Source organism: Chlorocebus sabaeus, chromosome 20 (assembly GCF_047675955.1).
Source record: "Chlorocebus sabaeus isolate Y175 chromosome 20, mChlSab1.0.hap1, whole genome shotgun sequence".
In the NCBI taxonomy this organism is placed as follows: domain Eukaryota; kingdom Metazoa; phylum Chordata; class Mammalia; order Primates; family Cercopithecidae; genus Chlorocebus; species Chlorocebus sabaeus.
The window spans coordinates 4,453,252-4,477,852 of record NC_132923.1 but is presented as its reverse complement, the minus strand read 5'-3'; the positions used below and the strand labels follow the sequence as shown (position 1 = coordinate 4,477,852).

At 39.5% G+C, this 24,601-nt stretch overlaps 2 protein-coding genes across 2 annotated transcripts in view; one reads left to right on the top strand and one right to left on the bottom strand.

Moving 5' to 3' along the window:
- The first annotated feature begins 9,229 nt into the window (after positions 1 to 9,229).
- The window catches only part of MNDA (myeloid cell nuclear differentiation antigen), a 45,303-nt gene continuing 29,931 nt past the window's right edge, over positions 9,230 to 24,601 (top strand). The window contains exon 1 of the mRNA XM_007976599.3: positions 9,230 to 9,634. The gene's annotated coding sequence lies outside the window, so the exon portion shown is untranslated. The remainder of the gene's footprint in view (positions 9,635 to 24,601) is intronic.
- LOC103223770 (olfactory receptor 6N1-like) lies at positions 9,641 to 20,720 on the bottom strand. The gene has a single exon (XM_073008240.1). It carries the CDS (start codon positions 16,142 to 16,144, stop codon positions 15,197 to 15,199), a length of 948 nt encoding a protein of 315 aa, XP_072864341.1. The 5' UTR covers positions 16,145 to 20,720; the 3' UTR covers positions 9,641 to 15,196.

The window sequence follows — 24,601 nt, the reverse complement described above, 5'->3', positions numbered from 1 at the left end:
AAACACTGTATGTTCTCACTCATAGGTGGGAATTGAACAATGAGAACACTTGGACCCAGGAAGGGGAACATCACACACCAGGACCTGTCGTGGGGTGGGGGGAGGGGGGAGGGATAGCATTAGGAGATATACCTAATGTAAATGACGAGTTAATGGGTGCAGCACACCAATATGGTACATGTATATATATGTAACAAACCTGCACCTTGTGCACATGTATCCTAGAACTTAAAGTATAATAAAAATAAAATAAAATAAAAAATGCACTATGAATACTTAGGCAAAATAATAATAATAATAATAATTTCCTAGTATTTGATTCACTGGGTTGAACAGTTTAGGCTTCAGGTCAGTAGGAGGTGCCCATGGGTAAAATCCAGCTGCAGCTAAAGCAGGTGGGTAAATGCAATAATTCAATGGTGAGCAGAGGTCCCACCCTTGCCAGAGGTAGCTGGGAAATCTCTCAGTGAGATGCACTAGGTCTTTTTTTTTTTTGCATTTGGGTGTCTCTTTTTATTTATTTATTTATTTATTTATTTATTTAAAATTTATTTATTATTATTAAACTTCAAGTTGTAGGGTACATGTGCCCAACGTGCAGGTTTGCTACATATGTATACTTGTGCCATGTTGGTGTGCTGCACCCATCAACTCGTCATTTACATCAGGTATAACTCCCAATGCAATCCCTCCCCCCTCCCCCCTCCCCATGATAGGCCCCGGTGTGTGATGTTCCCCTTCCCAAGTCCAAGTGATCTCATTGTTCAGTTCCCGCCTATGAGTGAGAACATGCGGTGTTTGGTTTTCTGTTCTTGTGATAGTTTGCTGAGAATGATGGTTTCCAGCTGCATCCATGTCCCTACAAAGGACACAAACTCATCCTTTTTTATGGCTGCATAGTATTCCATGGTGTATATGGAGATGCACTAGGTCTTTTCAGGGGGAGGAGCAGGAGCCACCACAGTTTTCCTTCCCAGCCATCAGAAATGTGGTCCTTCTTCCAGTCACATTCCTAACCTGATGTTCCGGTTATTCAGATTAGACAGGCACTTCTTTTTATCTGCAGGAATCTGACGTTCTATGTAGAGGGGGATTGTGACTCTACCTCTCATGCAAGCCTGAACCTGGAGGGCACTCCTCCTATGGGGATGTGTCATACCAAAGTATTTCAGAAAGGTTGTCTACAGATGCACACATGCTGAGTTCTCATAGCAGAAGTCTCAGCTGTGTTTGCAGTGGTAATCAGTGGGGAGAAAAGTCCCCTTCTCTTATACTCTTCACAAGCATCAGGGCTGCCTGTCAGAGTAGATTCACAGACATTCCCCAACTAGCCCAGCACTGCACCTGTGCCTCTTCAATCCCATAAGCGGAAAGTTCAGGGACTTAAGGACTGTAATATGGCCTCTTCTCTCTCATGGGATACTCCCTCAGTGTGGTGCACTCCCCCTTCCCCTAAAAGTAGCAGGCCCTTAGGGCCAGACTACTGTGAATCCTGCTGCTCCCCTGGGTCGAGCCACCCAGTGGGGCTTCCACACTCCACACTGTTGCTGGGGAGTGTCTGCAAGGGATCCTGTGATATGACCTTTTCTCTAGTCTTCCAGCAGCAGGTACCAGCACCAGCTCTGATGGGGATGGGAGGGAAGTTAGTAGACTCTAAGGTTTCCTTAGTTAGAAATAGCCTTAGTGTGTTGGCTTTCTTGAATGTCAGCTGTAGAAATAATGTATTGGAGCATGGGGATAGATTCAAGACCTCCTGGCTAGCCAGGATGATGAGTCAATGGCAATAGCAGAGACTACACAAAAGTTTCCTCCTTCCTAAACACAGTGTAATTGTGCCTCCAGATGTTGTAAAAGGCTATCCTGGTTGCTTCCAGCCAGGAGGTGGTACTCCTAAAAGAACACCAGCTGCAATGTGGAATTTGTGCTTGCCATATGTTACCCAGGGAAGGTGGCCTGGCATCTCAAGCAATGTGTAGGTGTCCCAAAGCTCCCATGGAATTCCTAATATCTCTACACATTGTGTTACACTACCAAGGTGGGTCTAGGAGCAAAGCCAGGTGGGGGCTGAGTCAGGTAAGTCTGTACTCTGGCTCCCCACGTGTGGGTGCAGGCAGTGGCCCCAGAGGGCAGTTCCCTGGCTGCTGGGGTAATGTTCCGAGGAAGAATGTAGCTTCCTCTGCTGCACAAAAGACTCCAAACAGGCAGTGGGGTGTAGTAAGTGGCAATAAGCCCCACTTAGCTCTCACACACTTGGCAGGGCAGGTCTCACATACACAGTGTCCTGCTGGCAGCAGCTAGTTGAGCTCCAGGCAGCCTTCACTCAGAAGGCTTATGCCCCAAACCATTATTCACTGGCTTGAACCCAAACCCCAAGGGAGACAGAAAGCATGGCTTTCAGGCCATACCCCTCCGGTTTGCTCACAAAGCAGGGGCACCCAGCTTCTATACCCACGTTTATAGCACACTTCTCACTGGCTTGTTGGTTCTGGCCACTAGGGTTCGCCCCTACTCAGATTATACTGCAAATCTCAGTTGGGAGCTTCTCTCAACCTGTGACCACTGCCTGTTGCCAGTAGACTTCTGCAAGGTCCCCTGTGAGGTAGGATCAGAAATGGCTTCCCTCCATCTCCAGTGGCATCTGGGAGTGCATGCAAAGTATGTCCCCATGCTGTTCCTTCTCATATTTTACCCACTGCTCCCTAAATCAGCCCCAGCACTGAGGAGGGCTGAGGCCTCCCCTCATGGCCTGGATTGCCCAGCTCTCCTGTGGGAAAGGATGTCATGGCAACAGTCTCCCCACTGTGGGGATGTGTGTCATGGCAGCAGTCCCCCCACTTCTTATGCTCTGGAGACTCATCATTTTCTGTTTGGTTCACAGTGTAGGCTGCTGCACACTACTATTTTCACAGAGTTTGTGGCTTCTTTCAGTTTTTCTGTTAAGTTCCTGTGCTGCTCCTTGGAAAAAGTCCACAGCATGAATCTCTACACACCATTTTGTCTTTCTACATGGTAGAATCACATTCACAATGCCTTCAACCTGCCATCACGGAAAAAGAGTAAAAGTGTGGTCACCGTGTTCTAAGGGCCAGCCGTGATCATGTGCATGAGGTCTGACTCCTGGTATAACCTACAGCGAGAAAACAGGTGGTGCTGTTCTACAGCATTGTCTCTGCCTTCATAAAACCCATCATCTCCAGCCGCAGGAACAAGGATATAAAAGGGGCTTCTCGGAAAGAACTTAGAGTCAGAGGGACAGCTCAACGACCCAGGATGCTTCAGAGTTTTCCATAATCATGGGCAAACTGGAGGGGTCTTATTTGGTACCTTAAAGGTACATCAGTTATCTCTTTGTTAAGCTTTCTATTCTTTGTTCATGCCCAGCTCCCTCTTGAACTTCAATAATTTTTAGATTTCCTCCTTTGAGGTAATTTTGTATATCCTGTAGCCTTCCTTCATTTAGTTTCATTCTTTTTTCTCCTCTGTGTATTTTCCAACACCCTGTCATTGAGCTCACTGTTTCTTTCCTCTGCCTGATCCATTCTGCTGTTGAGAGCCTCTAAATAATTTTGTGGTTTAGCAAATATACTTCTAAGTTCCAGGGTTCCTATTTGATTTGTTTTTCGCTATTTCAATCTCTTTGTTAAAATTTTCTAATACATTTCTAAATTGCTTTTTTGTATTATTTTGAATATCTTTGAGTTTTCTTAAAACTTCTCTTTATTCCTAATCAGGGAGCTTCCCTGTTGCTGTCTTATTAGGGTTGGTTACTGGTTCCTTGCTTTGTCAATTTGGGGAGCTCATGATTTTCTGTTTCTGTATGTACATTTATGACTTGGAATTGAAAAATTATTTATTCCAGTCTCCTTTATCTGATATATTTTTGTTTTTATTGGATATGTTTGCTTAGCATTTTCTTTACAATTACCTGTGGCCTTTTTTTTTTTTTTTTTTTTTTTTTTTTTTTTTTTTTTGCTAGGTCACTGCCTCCTTTTCAGCACTAAGTGGCAACTAAGTCCAGGTTTACCTCTGTTTTAGCGACTGTTCAGAGTGCTGCCTGTCCAGGATGGGGGAGGTCCCAAAGGGGATAACGTAGCAGAATGGGAAAGCTGTCTAGGATTTTGTGCCCAAGAGACTAACAGATCATACCCCCTACAGTGAGGTTCTACTGAACACTCTAATTTGGCATCTCCTTCAGCCAAGATACAGAGAGTTTCCCAGGCTGGGGATGCTGCTAGACGCACTACCCACTTTGTCTCTGTCAGTCTTCAGGAATATTTCTCCATTCAAGTACTTGTGCAGCTTTCTGCGTGTTGAGGCAGGAACAGGTCTCCTGCCCAGAAAGCCAAGATGTTGAGGAAGCTGGTTGTCCATCTTGAACTTACCTTTTCCAGAGTAGTAACTGTGAATCAGGGGAAATTTCCCAAATGCTTGGTTCATGGCAAATTGGGGGAAAAGCATTATAGTTATAAAAATCTGATTCTGTTACCCTCTGCACAGTGTTTTTACTTCTCTGCAACCCCAGAAGCTATCTCATCCTTCTATTTGGGTTCTGGGATATTGCTGGTGATCATTTCTGCCCTGCGTATTTGTTTTTTGTTATTTGTTTTTTGTTTTCTATGAGATCGAGGGTAGTGGAGCCAGGTTGTTTCACTCTATCATTTTGGTGACCTAAGTCATATTTTTTCTGTACAGTATTAAATAAAAGTAATATTAGTAATGAATCTTGTTTTGTTCTTAATGGGAATTATTGAATTTGGCTTAGGAATATTTGGAGGAAGAATTTTGCATATATGTTAATAAATGAGATTATCGTCTATTTTTTCACATTACTAGTTTTATTTATTTTGAAATCATTGTTAGGCTGTCTTTGTAAAATGCACTGTTGAGTTGTATTTCCAGTGTTTTAATTCTCAGAAGAAAGTTGATAAAAATAGGAGCTATGCTTTTCTTCAATATTAGGTAGAACTCACTTATTAAGCAAGCCGCCACTGATGTTTTCTTTCTAGTGATTTTTTAACTCCTAATTTAACATTATTTAGATTTTGCATTAATTCTGACATTGATATTTCTAATTTATAATTTTTATAGATATGAATCTAGTCAATTTAAAATTTTAATTAATTGGCATATATCTTTAATAATATCTTCTTATAACTTTAAACATTGATGCATCTGTAATTCTGCCAATTGTTCATTCTTAATCTTTCTTATTTTTGCCCCCTTCTCTCCTTTATTTTTATTAGTCTTGTCAGGAGTTTATTTTTATTTTTAGGAACCAACATTTTTATTAGTATATAATTTTTGTCATATGTTTATTTTTATTCCATCAATTTCTGCTCCCACATTTTTTCTTACACTTTCTTTTTTCTCCCTAACATTATTTTTCTAATTTTCAACTTGAATTTTTAGTTAATTAATTTTATACTTTTTTAGTAATATTAAATGTAAAGGTTATAAACTTCTAAAAAGCACTTTTTTCCAAATATTTCGAAATTATACTTTTTGTTACTGTTCAGATATAGATGTTTTCTACTTTTCCTACGACTACCTCTGAGAGTAAGTTGTATAGAAGTATTTTCTTTAAATATCAAATATATGGACATGTTAAATGCATCATTTATTTATTTCTTATTTATTTATATCACTAGTAGAAGCAGAGGTCTATATTATGTTAATATTATTAATTGTATTAACTGTATTGAGACTTGTTTTATGGCCTAGCTTTTGTTTAATTCCACTGTGCTTGAAATCAATCTTTATTCCATATGCCTCCAGTAGGTGGACCTTGTTAATTATTCTACAAATAATTTCTATATAAACGTATGATTTATTTGTCTGTTGTTTTTATTACTCGGGCGAGAGATTTCAAATATCTTACTCTGATAGTGGGTGTGTTAATTTTCCTTATGGTGCTTTTACGTAATTACCGGGCAGCATGGAAAGTCACAGACTGCCTTCCACTGAACGGCAGAAAGCAGAGCAGAACCCACAAACCAGGCAGGCTGGCTCCCTGGGAGAACAGCACAGGAAAGAACTGTGCTACATATGCCCAGTTCCTCCTTTCAATCTCACCGATTGGAGTAGACCAGTGGTTCTCCAAGTTCTTTAACTTGCATGCATAACTTCTTGAGGTTTATTAAAACACCAATTACTAGATCCCACTTTCAGAGCATCTAATTTAGTTGATCTGAGATATATATTCTCCTTAAAATAAAAATCTTTTTCTATTGCTAAAGTTTTTACCTGAGAAGATTCCAGGTGACTTGATCCCCATTTATCCCACACCTAATCAACGTTGGCAGAAAGCTTAAAAAGATTTTATGGTTTGTTCACCATATTAGCCAAAGAAATGACTAACGTACCTATAAAAGTTGACATTACTTTTAGATCTTAATAAACATAGACAAAAAAATACCTTCCCAATAATTACTCTGCAGGCTCATATAAATCACGTTTAAAAGGATTTTCTTTCTCTAGCCTACGTTTAAGTAGAAGGTCATTCAAGTGAAAGGTCATATGTAGGCTGACTTGTGGGGTCATATATGGTCTAAAAACCTATAGTTGTCAGGAATGGTAAGGAGGATGAAGCCTCAGTCAGCATAATTAGACCCTCTTGACTGTTAAATGAAAGTTAAATCTTCTGGATTAAGCTTAGAATCTATCTACTAACTAATGTTGAAAAGACATTTATCTATTTACCTTCTATGGGAGATTTAATGAGAAAATGGACAAAGGCCATCCACCTATAATCATACGTTTGTGTAATCAGGGATCGTTGTATAATCAAGGATCATGAAATTAAGCAAGATCATGAGATGGTTTGTGAAGTATGAAACCGAAACTTACTTCTGGAAAGGAAAATTGAGACTACAGGAGTCAGAGAAGAAAGTCTGGCTGGACAAGACTTGTGAACCTCCACAGCCAGCCGTGTTCTCTACAGGTATGAGTTACTCTATGGGAAGATAGTCAGGGACCTAGAAGAAGTCTATGACTCATTGAATCTGATTTCCCACCTACATCTGCTGCGTGTTGCTTGGTGCCAGAGGCTTACTACTTCAGATAAAATGAAAAAAAAAAAAAATGCCAGAAGGTATACTGGAAAGCGTTAGAAAACGTTGGTGCTATCCCATTCTCAGTCTTTTTCTAAATTGCCATGTAACCTTAATCAATTAAGTTATTCCCTACCTCTTGATTTCAGTTTTATGTTTTGTAAAGACAGAGGGGTTTAGATCAGATGGCTTCCTAAGCACCATCTAAATCAGAAGTTCAGTGATTCTCAGTGACTTCTGTGGAATTCACCTAGCTGCAAATGGTGTTTGCCTAAAGCAAGTCTTCAAAAGTTATGTGTTGGCTTACCCCAACACTTGAACCTATCTACCTACAAAGGAAAAGTTGCTTTTACCTAGGAAAAAAAAAAATCATGGATTTAATTTCTCCTATTTTGCTGCTGTTGTTTTTCTCCACAGCATTAATTTTTAAGGTTTGACAATATTATAATGGGTTTGCTTTTATTTAGGATCCACCAAATGTCAGAAAAGAGAATATAGTCCATATCTGAGCTGGATGCTCAGGGAAAATTTACCTGAGGGTATATTGTCATAGAAAAACCTCAAATTGGACAATTTATTCACATTTAATAGTTGGGGGTCCCAGAACATTCTGTGATCTTAGTCAAATTTACTAAATTGAGAAGGAGATATTGCTTCTGTATGCTACTCCACAACATTGTTCTTTTCTCTTAAAATAAGCATACCTTTTCTCTTAAAATAAGCTAAAATAAATGCCAAGTCATCCCTGCATTTGGAAAGAAAGCATTTCGACATTGTTTTTCAAAAACAGGAAACCCAAAACTTACACTATCACTAAAAAGAAATTTTAAAAGTTGCCCAGAGAGTTTGTATTTCAAAAATAAGTGTTCTTTTTGTATCTTCAATAAGCTATGGCTATGTTGTCCTCAGACAGGGAATCTCCTAGTAGGATCCTACAGTTCCACACCTGGTCTTAAGAGAACCTTCAGAGAAGTACCAACTGGGTGCCCAGTTAGCATTCCAAAGTCTGAGGCATGAGGAGAGGTCACAATACACTTCTACACTTCTGTGAGACTTTCTTTTGTTTTGCTCATTCACTTCTCACCAATCCATGCACTCCTTCCCACCACTTTTCATGACCTCCCATCACTACAAAAATACATAGAACAAAATGAAAAAAAGTCTGTCTTTTTGGTGTTAGTATGTTGCGGCACATACTGGTGTGTGTGTATGTGTGTGTGTGTGTGTGTGTGTCCGTCTGTGTGTGTATGTATGTGAAGAAGAGAAAAAGGTAGGGGTGGGGAGAGAGAGAGTGTGTCGGCTCCTTAAAACAAAATCGTAAGTGCCAGAATTTTTTCCCCACACACCGTGCCAGAAAACAGGAGAGACAGAAAAATTTCCATCTAGTCCCTAAAGAAATGTCGCATCTCTCAAAGCTCAGAACTGCAGGGCTACATGAAGAATCAATGAATAGACAAAGTGCATTTTAAAGAAGGATTCCTAAGGGAGACAGGCATCAGGAATTCTCAAAGGGAATGAGGAGAGAGAGGAATTGATAAGGTAAGGCCCCTATATTATTGGTCTAGAAGGGCTGTAGCACAACAGAAAAAGCATTCTATTTCTAAATTGACTTTGTAAACTTGTTTTGCCACTAACTGAAAATGAACATTGGGCTTAACCATTTCTCCTTTCTTTATTTCAACTTCCCCTTCTCTAAATAAATGTTGTATAAAGCCCCTCACCACCCTGTTAGTCTATGGATTCTAAAGCCATTGAAAAATGTTTCTAGGATGGATGTAGAGGTGGGTGGTCTATATCAATGTCCCGGGAGTTTTCTTTCCATATTCTATTAAGCCTTATCCAGGAAAGATCAAAGCCTTTACCTGGTTCTCTTTTTTAGATACTCTCATCTTTTCTGTGCCACCCTTGCCCATTAACTGATGGTTTTGATGACATTAGAACTTGCAACATCCTCCTCTCCATCTTTTTTTTTTTTACCCCGAGACACTCCCCTACTTATATTTCGTGTTCCTGGAAATGCCGGCCTCCCAGGGGCTCCTTGCTATATGTTCTCTGGAGTTGCTAAGTGTGTAATGTTTTTTGTAAGTGCTCCTCTGGGGTAGGAAGTTGGACACAGAGAAGTAAAGCAGCCCAACTCTCTTTCAAATGACTTTTCTGCAACCCTCACTGGCTCTAGAATCCAATCCCAGGGACACTTCCTCTTCTGGGACACTAGAAGTTCTGCAAGTCCTTCATAGATTTTTTTGTTTTGTTTTGTTTTGTTGTTTTTTGGAAACGGAATCTTGCTCTGTCTCCCAGGTTGGAGTGCAGTGGCACGATCTCGGCTCACTGCAATCTCTGCTTCCCAGGTTCAAGCGATTCTCCTGCCTCAGCCTCCCAAGTAGATGGGGCTACAGGCATGTGCCACCACAACCAGCTAATTTTTTGTATTTTTTAGTAGAGACAGGGTTTCACCGTGTGAGCCAGGATGATCTTGCTCTCCTGACCTCTTGACCCACCTGCCTTGGCCTCCCCATCATAGCTTTTTATGAGCAGAGACAATCCAACTTGAATACATGAAGAATAACATCTTTAGCACCCCAGAGGTGAGTTTCATCTTTTTAAAAGCTTTCTTTGCAAGGAGATTTCTCATCCGTCCTTACTAACCTCACCACATCACCATATTATCACAGTCAGCACAGGCACCACTATCACTTTTGTGCCGACCATCTCTACCTTTGTTACTGTCACCACTGTCCCTCCCTTTGCCATGTCAGCTATCTTTAGCCATTGTTCCAAATCATTGATTGTTGAATATCTAATACACTTGTCTAAGTCTCCATCACCAGTATTGTTACTATTACTTACATTATCACCACTGTTATTATTACCCAGGCGTCTTCATGAGACTAATCTACTTTTTCATTATTACTTTTGTTTACATCCATATCCTCAATATGTTCATTAAACATCCTAATTTTGACATCTGAGCTCTTATCTCAGCTGTGTGTTCTCTGTGGGCATGTACTTTGATGGATATGGAGTCCAGATAAATAATGGAATTACAGCATTTATCTATCAGAAGTAAGGTATTTTAATCATTCATAGGCCCAAATGTACTTTTATTTTTCAGAATCAGAGGTGGAAAGAAAGAAGTTGCTATATTAAATTTAAGATAAGGAGGTAACCATAAAAAGATTAACAAGTAGATCACATTAAATGGAAGACAAACACTAAGTATTCTGAGATCAAATTAGAAAAGCTTTCCTGTAGGAGATGGAAAGTTTTTGAGCCAAAGGAAAGGAAAATATTTGTTTCTCAGGTACTAATGTGACTTTGGGATTGGAAGAGTCTCTCAAATATTTGGACAATATGATGGTCTCATTCAACCTGAATCAGCATTTAGCTTATGTCCCACTTACTCTGAAATACTTAACTTTTCTCAAAGATAGTTGAAACTATCCTTCACTAAATTACTGCATCTCCCACAGTCTCAAGCACCAGTAGACCTTTTGTTTTTATTTTTATTTCATGGGTATCTGTAGATTAGCCATCTATCCCAATCCTTCAAATGAATAATTGTGCTGTGCTCAAAGTGGCCACTTTAATACTCATTTTTATTCCTCCATATATCACATCACATTGGTGTTCCTACATTCCTCTTTTCCTCTTGTGAACCAGACTCTGAGACAGACTTTCTGCATCATTTGTATTGTCTAATTGTATATTTGTATGACTTGGTATTGACTGAGTAAATTATAATGCCCATGCATGATCCCTCAGAAGGCTATCAACATGACAAATACCTGAGCATAAGAATTGTAAACATTATCTAGAATCAGTTAGTGTAGATATGTGTACTAAATGATCCAGGCTTCCAAGTTTAGTTCTGGCCTAGTCACGAGCATTGTTTCTTCTCTTTTATGCCACCACTTGTCAATAAAGAGTGCTTACTTGGCATTTATTCTGTATCAGAAATAGAGTGAGAGAAAATGACAAGTTCTGATATTACTGTGCGGTGGGCTCACTGTCCCATGAGCTAAGAAGTCAATACTGTGACACCAGCTTTTAAGAACGGAAAAGCCTTATTTCAAGGTTGACCAGCAGGGAGGCAAGAGGCAATGTTCAATCTGTCTCCCCGAACTAAGGTCTGGAGACAGGTTTTATAGGCAGAGAGCAAGTTAAGAGGGAGATAGAAAGATGCAACAAAGCATTATCTGATTGGTTCCTGAAAAGAAGTTATGCCAGGTCCTTGACTTTTATGACTGTACTACAACACAACAGGTTACCCTTTCCTTTTTAATTTGATCACCATTCCTTGGTCTGAATACTTAGGTTCCGCATGTGGTTTACCTTTTTATTCTGGTTGACTCTAGGGTCACAAATCTGGCACACTTGATTCATCTGGGCATGTTTGGGTTACTTGCAACCTGAGGGTCCATTGCAACTAAAAAACAAGTCATTATTTTGTTGTATTTTGTTACTGACAAAGTTAAACCAGATTGAACTGGTTCTGTGGTTACACTGATACCTTCATCAAGCAATTTATGATTTGAGGAGAAAGATGAGATCTAAAATTATTTGTTAAAAGCTTAAGTGAAAAAAGCAGTATTCAACATGTTCAAATTTTCATAGTACCATTGCCACTATTTGGAAAAACAGCATATGCTTATTAGAATTTAGAAATAAATAGAGAAATAATTTTTGAAGTAATGGGATTATAAGTAATTTAAATTTTTATTTACCTAAACATTTAATGTCCTACATTTATATGTAATACATTATTTTTAAAATGTGCTTCAAATGTTAGGAAAAAATGATATGAAATGCAACTAACATAATGTGAGAAATAGGGGAATTCACAATAATTCATTTATCTATTTATTTAATACATTTTTGAAATGGCTTTTATGCCCCAGACTTTATTCTAGGAACTGGAGAAAATGGGATGCATGTAACACTGTTACTTCCCTTAAGATAATTATTATATAGAGTGGGAGGAGACAGATCCTCAAATCACCTGATTTTTTTTTAAATATAAACACATAAGAAAAAATGTCAACTTCACACATAAGATAAATTTTTGAACCTTTTAGAGATATTATTTATTGAAGCAAATAAACTTTTAAAACAACTACATAAATAAAGTGATACATCAAGGTCACATGCCCTTGTCTGCCCAGTACAACTGTGGTTTATATCTGTCTTCCCCAGGTACATTGAAAGCATTTCATTTTGTTCTCTGATGTACTTGAGTTTGAATGTCTATGAGAGAGAATGTCAGCCTTGATGCTAGTACCAAGTGACTGGTCTGATTATGCTGCCTTTTAGACCTGACTGCTTCTTATTGTCTATCTTGCTAGAGTCAATATCCAATTGTCACCATGGGAGAAGTGGCCACAAGTTGGACCTTATCTTGGGCACTTACCCCAACATGTCACACTAAGGCACTACTTCTCAAACTTTTATTTTCATATCATAGTGCTTATAAAAGTGATGGTATCTGTAGGGCACACTAAGGTGAACACTTACTGCGTGAGGCAACCAGTCCAAGGACTTCAATTCCCTTAGGTCCTATCTGACCATTCATAGTGTGTGTGTTAGGGGCAGGGACTCAGTAACTCACCACATCTGTTAATTATATCTGTTGAGAAGCTCTGTGCTAAAGATGACCTGAACTTTATATTCTAAAGGAAATACCTAAGGAGGTGTCAAGAGAAAAAAAGAAGAGTGTAGGATAGAGTGTAGAATGAAAGGCAAGGGGAGTTTGCAGCTGTAAATGGATCTTAAAAAATATATACCTTCTGGTGGAGTTTCAGGAGGGGAACTCAATCTCTATCACACCCATTTGACTCTTAAGAGTTTGTTTATTCATTCATTCATTTGTTCAAATATGAGTGGATACCATGCATTGTAGTACAAATTAGTAGTGAGATATAAGCTACTTCGAGTTGTTAGATGACTACTTATGTCTTCACTGCAGGATAGTAAGTCCCCATGTTCACTGCACAGTATGTACCCCACAGATATTAGTAATTAATAATAATTGTTATAACAGTTTTAGTAATTATTATTACTATAATGACCTATTAATTAATGTGATCTAAGCCATTTCAATTTGAGCCATCCTCTAGTGCTGCCACCACAGGGAAAAAAGAGTTTCTGTTGGGCCCATAATAGTTCCTGCAAAAAGAGCAGTCTGAGTGAAGTGAGGTGCAGAAGGAGAGGAAGAAAAGGAGCCCAAAGGTAGTAGACTCAGCCTATCAGCAGAATAGAGTTTTGCACCTTGTATTTGGGGAAACAGCATAGACTTCTTGAAAGCAGGAACTACTCCTCAGTTTATGGAAAGATAAATTTGAACCCTTAGGTCAAAAGAAGATGCCTCATTTGGAGAGTTACCAAGTCTATTGTAATAACAATGTGAGATAGGTGTAAAACTAAGCATTATCAAAGAAATAAATTCCCACTGAAGACATTTATGTGGAAAACTTTGAAGTAACAACGATTAATATTTATATGCTTAACGTTCTTTTATTGTCCCCATTTTGCATATAAGGGAACTGAGGTGGAGGGAATTTAAGTGTGTTGCATATGATCACACAGCAAATAAATGGTAGAACTGACGTTTGAACATAGGCAGAGAAGCTTCAAAGTCCATGCTGTAACCACTATACTGTCCTGATTCTGGGATGCTCAGACTAACTTGCTTATGAAATACTTACTATGTGTTATTTAACTTTAGAACACTGTGATGTAGTTTTTTTTGTTTGTTTTGTTTTGTTTTGTTTTTTAAGGAAAACAAATCTGGCGTTAGAGAGAGCTTATGTTTTTTGCCCAGAATCATAGAGGCAAAAATGGCAACACCTGAATTTGTACCAACACCTTTCCATCTCTGCTCTGCAAATTCAGATCTTACACATCTGGACCTAGTTCAGGTCCTGCTTTCCTTAAGAAGTGCTATAGGCGCCTGTAATCCCAGCTACTCAGGAGGCTGAGGCAGAAGAATGGCTTGAACCTGAGAGGTAGAGGTTGCAGTGAGCTGAGATCGCACCATTGCACTCCAGCCTGGGGGACAAGAGCAAGACTTCATCTTAAAAAACAAACAAAACAAAACAAAACAAGTGTAATAAGCATAGAATCAAAACTAAGCTGAATCCCTAAGCTGAGAGGAATGAGAACACTCATTCATTGCCAGTCTTTCATTTTATAGACAGAGAGAATGAGGCTGAGGAGGGTCACTCAGTCAGCTGAAGTGGATTTAGGGTTGAATCTGTCTCTCCTTACTACAAGTTCAATAACCTTTATAATTTTATTACATAAATATTGGGATGTTCTTCCTTCCTCAGAGGGATATTAAAAATATTAAAATTTTAAAAACATGAAGGCAGCTGTAACTATTTCTGGCATATACAGACATACATAAAATAAAGCAGTAAGGTCTGTAAGAATGAGGAAAATGGAAAGTATTCAAGATTAGGCCATACTTAGTCTCTGCCAAGATCTAGTCCTATTTTCTCACTAATTTATCTGATCATACTCTAGCAGGTACTTGGCCCCTAGTTCAGACACCATCAAGGAATGGGAGATGACTCTGCTCAGCAGAGGAAGCAATAGAGCAGTTGGAGAGAAAAGAAGTGTGGTCAGAACTTCAGGTTTTTTTTCCATCAAGCTACATTTGGTCACATAATAACCCAGAATAACTGGATGTCACAAATTGATAAGCATTCTGCTCATGGCTCGCTGATCTACATCTGCAACTTTACACAAGCTAAAATTTTAGACTCCTTTTTGCCAACCTAGTTTTCCACCTTCTTAACCTTTCTCCGGGAATCTGGACTAAACCTACCACTTCTAGCTTTGTCTTCTTTCTTTCTATATTGCACTGTCTCTCTAAGCCATAAATACAGCTTAACCACTTGTTCTGCATCGCTATTTTTTCTCCCTTTGTTGCATTTCTTTCCCATTAGAATGGGGTAATCAGAGACCATAACCCCTTTCTCTTTACATCTTCTAACTTTGACCAATTCAGGCACGGGTGTGTGCAGCATGTTTGACTACTGATCTTTTTCATTTCTTTACTGGTGTTTTCTTCGACTCTGACTACGTGATTGACAAGCCAACCAGCTGATTCTCACAATCACCAACAAGCTGGGCTATGACAAATTAGATCATTGAGGTTCCCTTAAAATAATTCTGATCCTGTTAATGACTCTCCTTAAAGCCTCCTTCACCTCCTTGTTGCGAAGGCTGTAGATGATAGGATTGAGGAAAGGGGTAACAAGGGCATACACCAAGGCAATAAGCTTGTCTGTGCCCTCGGATCGACTCCCAGGTGAGCCCACGTAGACCGTGAAGGCAGAAGCATAGAATAGTGCCACCACAGTCATGTGGGAGGAACAGGTAGAGAAGGCCTTAGCACGACTGGCGGCTGAGGGTAGCTTCAGCACAGCATTCAGGATACCTCCATAGAGTCCCAAAATGAGCACAAAGTTGCAACCAGTGGCCACACCAATCACTGCACCATGGGCCCTAGTATGCCAGCTTGTGTCCACACATGCCAACCGCATTAGCGGTGCCAAGTCACAAAAATAATGGGCCACCTCTTTCAAGCAGAAGGGCAGAGTGGCAGTGATGGTGGCTGGCACAAGTGCAGCTGAGAAGCCAGCCACCCAAGTGGCCCCAGCTAGTCGTAACCGTACCTGTCTGCTCATGAGTGCATGGTAGTGGAGTGGGAAGCAGATAGCAAGGTAGCGATCCAGTGCCATGACACCCAACAGGTAGCACTCAGTCATCCCTAAGGAGTGAAAGACATACAGCTGAATAAAGCATACAGCCGATGAGATGGGTGAACACCCGTGGAGCAAGGTATGCAGCAGCGTGGGCACTGTGGTGCTGACATACCACACCTCTACAAAGGAGAGGACACTGATAAAGAAGTACATGGGAGTGAACAGTCCAGAATCTAACTGTACCAGGACAATGATGAGAATGTTTCCTGCAAGAGTGAGGAGATAGATGCATAAGGTCCCCAAGAAGGCAAGAGGTTGTAGGGTCCCAGTGGTAGTGAAACCAGCAAGGATAAAACTCTGGGTCCAGTTGTGATTGACATGATCCATGAGTCCTAGGAACAAGTGACAAAGATAGAATATAAATTACTTCAAACTTCTTCCTCTATTCGTAAAATCTGAGCACTTAAAAGGAACTTGAGACATTATCTAATCAATGTTCCTCACTTTGCACTAGAGGAACTGAAGCCCCAAAAGCAGAAATGGTTGGTCCCATATCATAGTCTGTTGGTAACAGGGCTGGGACTAGAAACCAAGGCTCCTGATCCCAGTTTAATCCCTTTCTATGTTATAATATTGTGCTCCAGTGACTCAGTGATTTTCTCCCCTACTCCACCATCCAATAATAGGAGAGCTAGAAAATTCCTACTGCTATCCCTCGATAGTCCCAATGAGAAAATAACCAACAATATTGGACTGTGGAGAAGGAAGAAAAGTCATCTCCCCAAAGTGACTGTTGAAGTTTCTTTCAGGAAGCCCCTCTGAAGTGTTTAGCCTATCCTGGTAAGAACTAGAAGAAGAAAAAAAGGAAAATAAAAGAAATGCAGAATCTCCAAAAACTGTAATATCCTAGGCCCGTAGTGCCTAATGATAATTCACCCAGCGGATACACTGTGCTGGGTGAAAAATTCATCCCCAAAGGATGTGTGCTAGGAATTCTCAAAACGGAAAACCATGAAGTCAAGAAGAAGCCAAGAAGCCAAGAAGCCAGAAGTCCTATGGTATAATAGGAAAACCCTACTCTGAAGTCAGCGATTTGGTTGCCACTAGATATTAGGTTGAGCAACTTTTTACTTAACCTCAGCTTCCTCTTCAAAAAAAACCAAGTATTTGTTTCCCAAGACTCTTACAACACAGATAATGTATGTTTCCCTAAATTGGGAAATGGGGGTGGGTTTTGAGGGGAATCAACACCTATGTCACTTGAGTTTTCCTCCCATACCCTAATAAGCCTCATTCAAATCCTTCATCTAGCTGTCTTCTTTGGCTACTCTCATCTTTTCGGCACCACTCCTGCCCATTACCTGATGGTTTTGATGACATTAGGACTATAGCATTCTCCTCGGCATCCTTTCTACCCCAAGACACTCCCCTACTTATATTTCATGTTCCTGGAAATGTGGGCCTCCCAGGGACTCCTTGCTACATGTTCCCTGGAGTTGCTAAGTGTGTAAAGCTTTCAATAAGGACTTCTCTGGGGCAAGAAGTTGTGCAAAAGAAAGTGCAGCAGAGCAGCTCTATGTCTCAAATGACTTTTCTCAATTCTGCAACCCTCACTGTGGACTTTAGAGTTTAATCCCAGGTGCATTGCCTCCTCTGGGCCACTAGAAGTTTTGCAAGTCCCACATAGCCTTTTATAAAAAGAGAACAAATCCAACTCATATATCCTTGTGCATACATGGAGAACAACACCTTGATCACTCTAAAAACGAGTTTAATCTTCTTAAAAATTACTTTGGGAAAAGACTTCCCAATCAGCTTCATCTCTACTCCCTTCTAGTAAGATCAGCGAAATGACCAGAAAGGAGTAAATAATCTGTTTGTTCCTCATTTTTCTACTAATGTGTAATAGTTTCATTTTAATATATGTGTGGTACATATGCAGGTTTAACACATGTGCAGTACATGTGCAGATTTGTTACATAGGTAAACCTATGTCACAGGGGTTCATTGTACAGATTATTTTATCACCCAGGTATTAAGCCTCCTACTCATTAGTTACTTTTTCTGATCCTCTCCCTCTTCCCACTCTCCACCCTCCAATAGGCCCCAGTGCGTGTTGTTCTCCTCTATGTGTCCATGTGTTCTCAACATTTAGCTCCCACTTATAATTGAGAACATGAGGTATTTGGTTTTCTGTTCCTGTGTTAATTTGCTGAGGATAATGGCCTTCAGCTCCAATCATGTCCCTGCAAAGGTATTTTTCCATTATTAACCCTACCACAATATGAGAAAGATCAGCAGTGCCATCACTTCTGCTTTGACTATCTCCGTCTCCACAACAATCACCATGACCACTACCCTCACTATCTCCCCTATCATTTATTCATTGATTTAATCATTGTCAAATGCTCTCTATGTGCTGAGCAGTGTTCTAAACCACCATCACCAGTATTACTAGCGTTGTTTATGCGACCACCATATCATTATTTTATGTGGCATTTACATAAGTTTATTTAGGTTTTCATCATTGCTTTCCTTTTCATCACTATCGGTATCATCTTCATAAAAGTCTTATGGTCAGTACATGGACTCTGACCTCAACTGAACACAATACATGAGCAGGTACTGGATGGATGTAGAGGCCATATAAATAACAGATTGAAGCCCTGATGCACTGGAGAAGAATACATTTGCATCACTTGTAGATACAAATGTGGTTTGATATTTAGGAATCAGAGGCAAAAAAGAAAATCATACAAGATAATAGCAAAATTAAATTGGATATCAGAATATTCACTGTAAAAGATTTTCACACAGATTACATCGATATAGAGGAAACCCTTGAGTCTCCTCATATCAACCTGAAAAATTTCCCGAGAAGGCTGGAATTATTTAAACAGCAGGAAAGGATGAGATTTTGTTTGGAGAGTTTTACTTTAGAAAATATTGTAACCTCAAGGTTGGAAGGCTGTCTCCTTGAGTAAAAAACAATCCAGGTGCTTGGGTAATTAGAAGTTCTCATTCAGTCTTCTCCCGCCTTAAGCCAAGATTCCACTTCATCAGAAACATGTGACCTTTCTGCAGGATGAATGCTTGCAGCTGCCACTTGAAAAAAATTAGTTTATCTTTCATAGTCTCAAATACTAAAACATCCCTAATTTGCAGCTTTATCTATGGGTTTTATAAGACATATTCTGATACAGACTTCCCCTGTGCTTTGTAGTGTATCATCCTGTCTTGGCAGCAAGTGAGTGATGGCTGTGTATTCACCTTCAGAAAGCAATCAGTGTGATACAAATGCCTGTTTATAAGAAAATTACACACAAACAAAATCAATACAGAAATATGTGCTAAAAATTTTACGTTGTATATAATGAGGAGTGAGAGGTTTGTAAGTTAAAAGTAACGTGAAGAGATAAAATAAAAGTGAGAGTGTTCCAAATATAGGCCTTACTTAGCTAAGAAAATTGTTTAATTTCTTCTCACGAGATCTTCATGTAAAGTACTCATTTAACATTTATGCTGTATTAGACATGAAGTTAGAGAAAAGAATGAGGCGTTCTGCCTCTATCAAGAAATTCATGATTTAGCAAGAGAGACAACTAAGAGTGTTATAATGTTCGGTGAAGAAAGGAGAATTTCAAAAGTGTCAACATTTCATAATACGATTGCTAATATTTGAAAAAGCCTATGTTATGACAAATGATTAAAAAGAAATAGGTAAATAATTGCTTTAATTTTATAAGTGATTTTAAATTTTTTCATCTACATATTCTATATTAGGGACAGACATGTGTAATAATATTTTCCAAGAAAAAATGTGATTTGAAGGTTAGAAAAGGTGATTTAAAGTAGAGCTAAAAAAGTGTGAGAAGAGGAAATACCAGTGATTCTGTTATTTATTCATTAAATACATTTATTGAACACTCTATTTCCCATCCTCATACTAGGGAAAATATGAGATGCCTAACACACGGTTCCTTTCCTTGAAATGCTTAATTTGGAACGGGGGAAACAGACCCCAAGATAGGCATTTATAAAACAGTAGGAGCACTTATATGAAAAGACATTCAATCTAACTCATAATAAGATGAATGCAATTTTAAATTACAATTAAACAACTTTGCTGACTTTTCAGATTGACAAGGTTCCAGAGGTTCAAAAACATACTTTGTTGGAGAAGCTGCAAGGAGCAGACCTTTTTATGCATTGCTTATAGCGGTACAAAATAGCATACATTGGGTGAAAAAGCAAAACCTGTGTAAACTACACATTTATGTGTGTTATGACCCAGTAATCATATTTCTAAGAATTTATCCTGCAAATATGTATACACACATATATGAAATGATGTGCATACACAGGTTTGTTCGCTGTAGTTCTGCTTTTTGTAATAGCAGAAGACTGGAAGTGACTCAAGAGCACTTTAGTGGAGATTTGTTAAATCTCCCATTTGTGAAACAAGCACAGAGATGTTTACCAAAATGAGGAAGCACCTTCCTCAGTGATATGGCAAGAGCTCCGGAGGGCATATAAGAATATTTATATTTGCTTGTTTTTACATAAAGAAAAATGGAAAGACTGTAAAAAATACTACTAAAAGTTGTTTTCCATTGTGAAGATAGAGGCTGGCAAGGGGTAGAAAGGGACAAATGGGCCTATAAGTTAAACTCTTCTATATATACCTTTTATGGATTATTTTGATTTTTTAATAATGTATATGTATCGTCTTTTTTTTTTTTTTTTTTTTTTTTTTTTTTTTTTTTTTTTTTTTTTGAGACAGGGTCTGGGTCTGTCTCCCAGGCTGGAGTGCAATGGCGTAATCTCAGCTCCCTGCAACCTCCTCCTCCTGGGTTCAAGCCATCCTTGTATCTCAGCCTCCCCGGGACTACAGGCATGTGCTCCATGCCCAGTTAATTTTTATTTTTTTTATTTTTTATTTTTATTTTTTGATAGAGACAGAGTTTCAGCATGTTGCCCAGGCTGGTCTCGAATTCCTGGGCTCAAATATTCCTCCCACCTCAGCCTTCCAAAGTGTTGAGATTACAGGTGTGAGTTACCGTGCCCAGTCAGAGATACTGTCTATTGAAACAAATACATGAATTTTAAAAATGCGTGTCAATACAGTGATATATTCTGGTTTGCTCAAGAGAGTTTTAGTTAAGTGCTTCTTGACCCAGAATAACTGTTAACAATGCCCTGTTTCATTCTTAAAATTATCTGGGCTTCACTTGGATGATCAACCATATGAACATCCTAGATGATAAAACTTTAACTTTGATGCCTCTGCAGAGTTTGTGATTCTAATATGTATACACACACACACACACACACACACACACACATATGCATATAGTTTCTACCCTTCTAGAGTGTTAAAACTGATGTCAACATAAAAGATAAGGCCAAAGAGTTGGGCCTTAGACAGGGTCTTAGACCTCGTCTTACACAGTTTGAGCTGCTATAACAAACTACCACAGATTGGGTGACTTATAAACAACAAAAATTTATTTTCACAGTTCTAGAGGCTTGAAAATAGAGATCAAGACACTGGCAGATTCCGTGTCTGTTGAGAGTCTGCTTCTCAGTTCAAAGATGGCTTTCTCCTCATTACAGCCGCATGTGGTAGAAGGAGAGAGGGAACTCTCTAAGGTATCCTTTATAATGGCACTAATCTCATTCATAGGGGCTCTGTCCTCATGACCTTATCAACTTCCAAAGGCCTCACCTCCCAGAAGCCCTTGGGGTTAGGTTTCAACCTATGAATGCTATAGGAACATAAATATTTAATCTATAGCATAACCTAATGTATTAACCTATCATAACATTGATGATTATTTCCCACTTCTTTTAACATCATAGAAAAAAAAAAACTAAAGCAATAATATTTGTATGACACACTGAGGTAAACAGAAAGGCTGCTTGTTGACAAATGCAAACTGACCAATGGTTATAATTTTCTCAAGATCCACTTGGTCATTCAAAGGATGAGGGGCAAAGAGATCAGGTGCTTAGCACACCTGATACCTATGTTTGTTGGGAAGCTCTGCCCTAAGGAAGATTAGAAGAAGGGACCCTAAAAGTTTGCAGAGAATAAATGATTGTGAAGTAAAAGAGAGGTAAGCCTGGAGCACTGAAGTAATCTAAGAAAGGAAGATGACTCCTTGTCACGGGAAAGGTGCTTAATCTCTGTCAACCTCATTTAATCCTTAGGAGTCCATTCATCCATTCATTTATTCATAAATGGATGAATATGCCAGGCAACATGAGGTATATGTTGCCGTGAGTTGTTATACAACTACTTAGGTCTCCATGTAGATTGTAAGTTTCCCTGGCTCATTGCACTACACAACCTCGACAGTGTCAATTAGTGTGAGCCAAGCAATTGCCAGTGATTTTGCCAACACAACTACCTCTCAATAAAAACAGGTTGAGATAACTGTAATGTAGGAACACAGAAAGGGAAAGAAGAAAAATAGGGTCCCAAAAGCTATATATTAGGGCCCTAGAGTAAATTTCACAAGGGCCCAGAGATATACATAGGATGCTCCAGGGTCACTTTGGCCACCTCAGTCCAAAGTAAATGCCTGATTTGGAGCACTGCCAATTCTACTGATCCACATTAAAAAATGTAAGGTATTGTAAAACTAGGCATGAATTTCCATTGTAGAAACTGATGTGAAAAAATTCAGCCAATAATGTCTATCTTGTAGATAGTGTTTACTATTTTACATGCTTTACATGTTTACAACTATTTAACCCTCACAAGTATTGTCTGGAGAAATTCTTATTGATGCCCTCATTTTGCAGATGAAGAAACTGAAGAAAAAGGAAGGTTTAAGTGCATTATTCATATCATGCCATTAAGAATGTAGTAAACATAGGCCAGGCGCGGTGGCTTGCGCCTGTGATCCCATCACTTTGGGAGGCCGAGGCAGGCGGACCAGGAGGTCAGGAAATCGAGACCATCCTGGCTAACACAGTGAAACCCCGTCTCTACTAAAACTAGAGAAAAATTTAGCCGGGCGGAGTGGCGGGCTCCTGTAGTCCCACCTACTCGGGAAGCTGAGGCAGGAGAATGTCGTGAACCCGGGAAGCGGAGGTTGCAGTGAGCCGAGATCGCGCCACTGCACTCCAGCCTGGGTGACAGATCGAGACTCCGTCTCAAAAAGAAGAAGAAGAAGAAGAATATACTAAACATAATGATTGAACCCCAAAGAGCCAGGCATTAAAATCTCTTCTATACATCGTGTCTCTGAAATAATAAGACTTTCTATTATTCATGAGCACCTTTTAAGTGTCAGGAGCAGTGTTAATCATTTTGTATGTTTTGTTTCCTTTAAGCCTTAGAGAACTGTGGAGATCATAATCTTTTTAAATATAAGGAAAGAGATGGTCAAAGTGAGATAATTTTTTGCCCAGGCTGGGAGCAGTGACTCACACCTGTAATCCCAGTAATTCGGGAGGCTGAGGCAGGCAGATGCTTAAGTCTATGAGTTCTAGACAGCCTGGGCAACAAAGCAAGACCCTGTCCTTATGAAGAATTTAAAAATTAGCCAAGTGTGGTGGCACGTGCCTGTAGTTCCAGCTACTTGGGAGGCTGACACAGAAGAATTGCTTGAGCCCAGAAGGTCAAGGCTGCAGTGAGCCGAGATGTGCCCTTGCACTCCAGCCTGGGCAGCAGAGCCAGATGCTGTCTCAAAAAATAAAAACAAACAAACAAAAAAAAATTGTCCAGAATTACATAACCAAAACGTGGCAACACTTGAATTTGGACCAACACCTTCCCATCTTTGCTCTGGATATTTGGATCTTACCCATATGGGCCGAGTTCAGATCCTACTTTCTTTAAGAAGTGTTGTAATCACGGGATCAAAACTCCCTAAGACAGAAGGAATGTAAGCAGTCATCAACTGCCAGCCTCTCATTCTGCAGACAAAGAAAATGAGGTTGAGAAAGTCTTACCACAGTCACTCAGCCTGCTGGAGTGAATCTAGAGTTGAATTTATATTTTCTTAGAGCAAGTTCTGTAACATTTTTATATTCATTATAAAAAAATTGGGATAATCCTCTCTTAGAATGAAGAAATAAATTTAAAGATTATAAAGGTATGAAAAGGATCTAAAGAGTATGAAGGTATTCAGAAAACAGCTTATAGTTGCTGACATATAAGAAGCAAAAATTGGTTATTGATCAAATATATAATAATTTTTAAGAAGCAATTTTATAAAAGGTATTCAAGACCCAACTCCGTGACCTGCCTCTGAAAAGTTCTAGTTCGCCTTAGCCACTAATGAGCTGTGCATCTTTTGGCAGGTCATGTTACCTCCTTGGCCCTCAATTCACTCATCAGAAGAGTGAAAACGTTGAATTAAATCATCTCAGAAGAGAAACTGCTAGGAAAGCCAGGGGAGAAAAGAGGGCAGGGCGCGGTGGCTCAAGCCTGTAATCCCAGCACTTTGGGAGGCCGAGACGGGCGGATCACGAGGTCAGGAGATCGAGACCATCCTGGCTAACACGGTGAAACCCCGTCCCTACTAAAAAATACAAAAAACTAGCCGGGCGAGGTGGCGGGCACCTGTAGTCCCAGCTACTCGGGAGGCTGAGGCAGGAGAATGGCGTAAACCTGGGAGGCGGAGCTTGCAGTGAGCTGAGATTGGGCCACTGCACTCCAGCCAGGGCGACAGAGCGAGACTCCGTCTCAAAAAAAAAAAAAAAAAGAGGGCACAGGAAATAGTCAGAGCTTCAATTCCCCATTTATACTATTTTAGTTTGTTTTCTGTGTGGTATTTACCTGCTTTATATATTAATTTTCTAGTGCTGCTTTTTGGTTTGTTCAAAAAT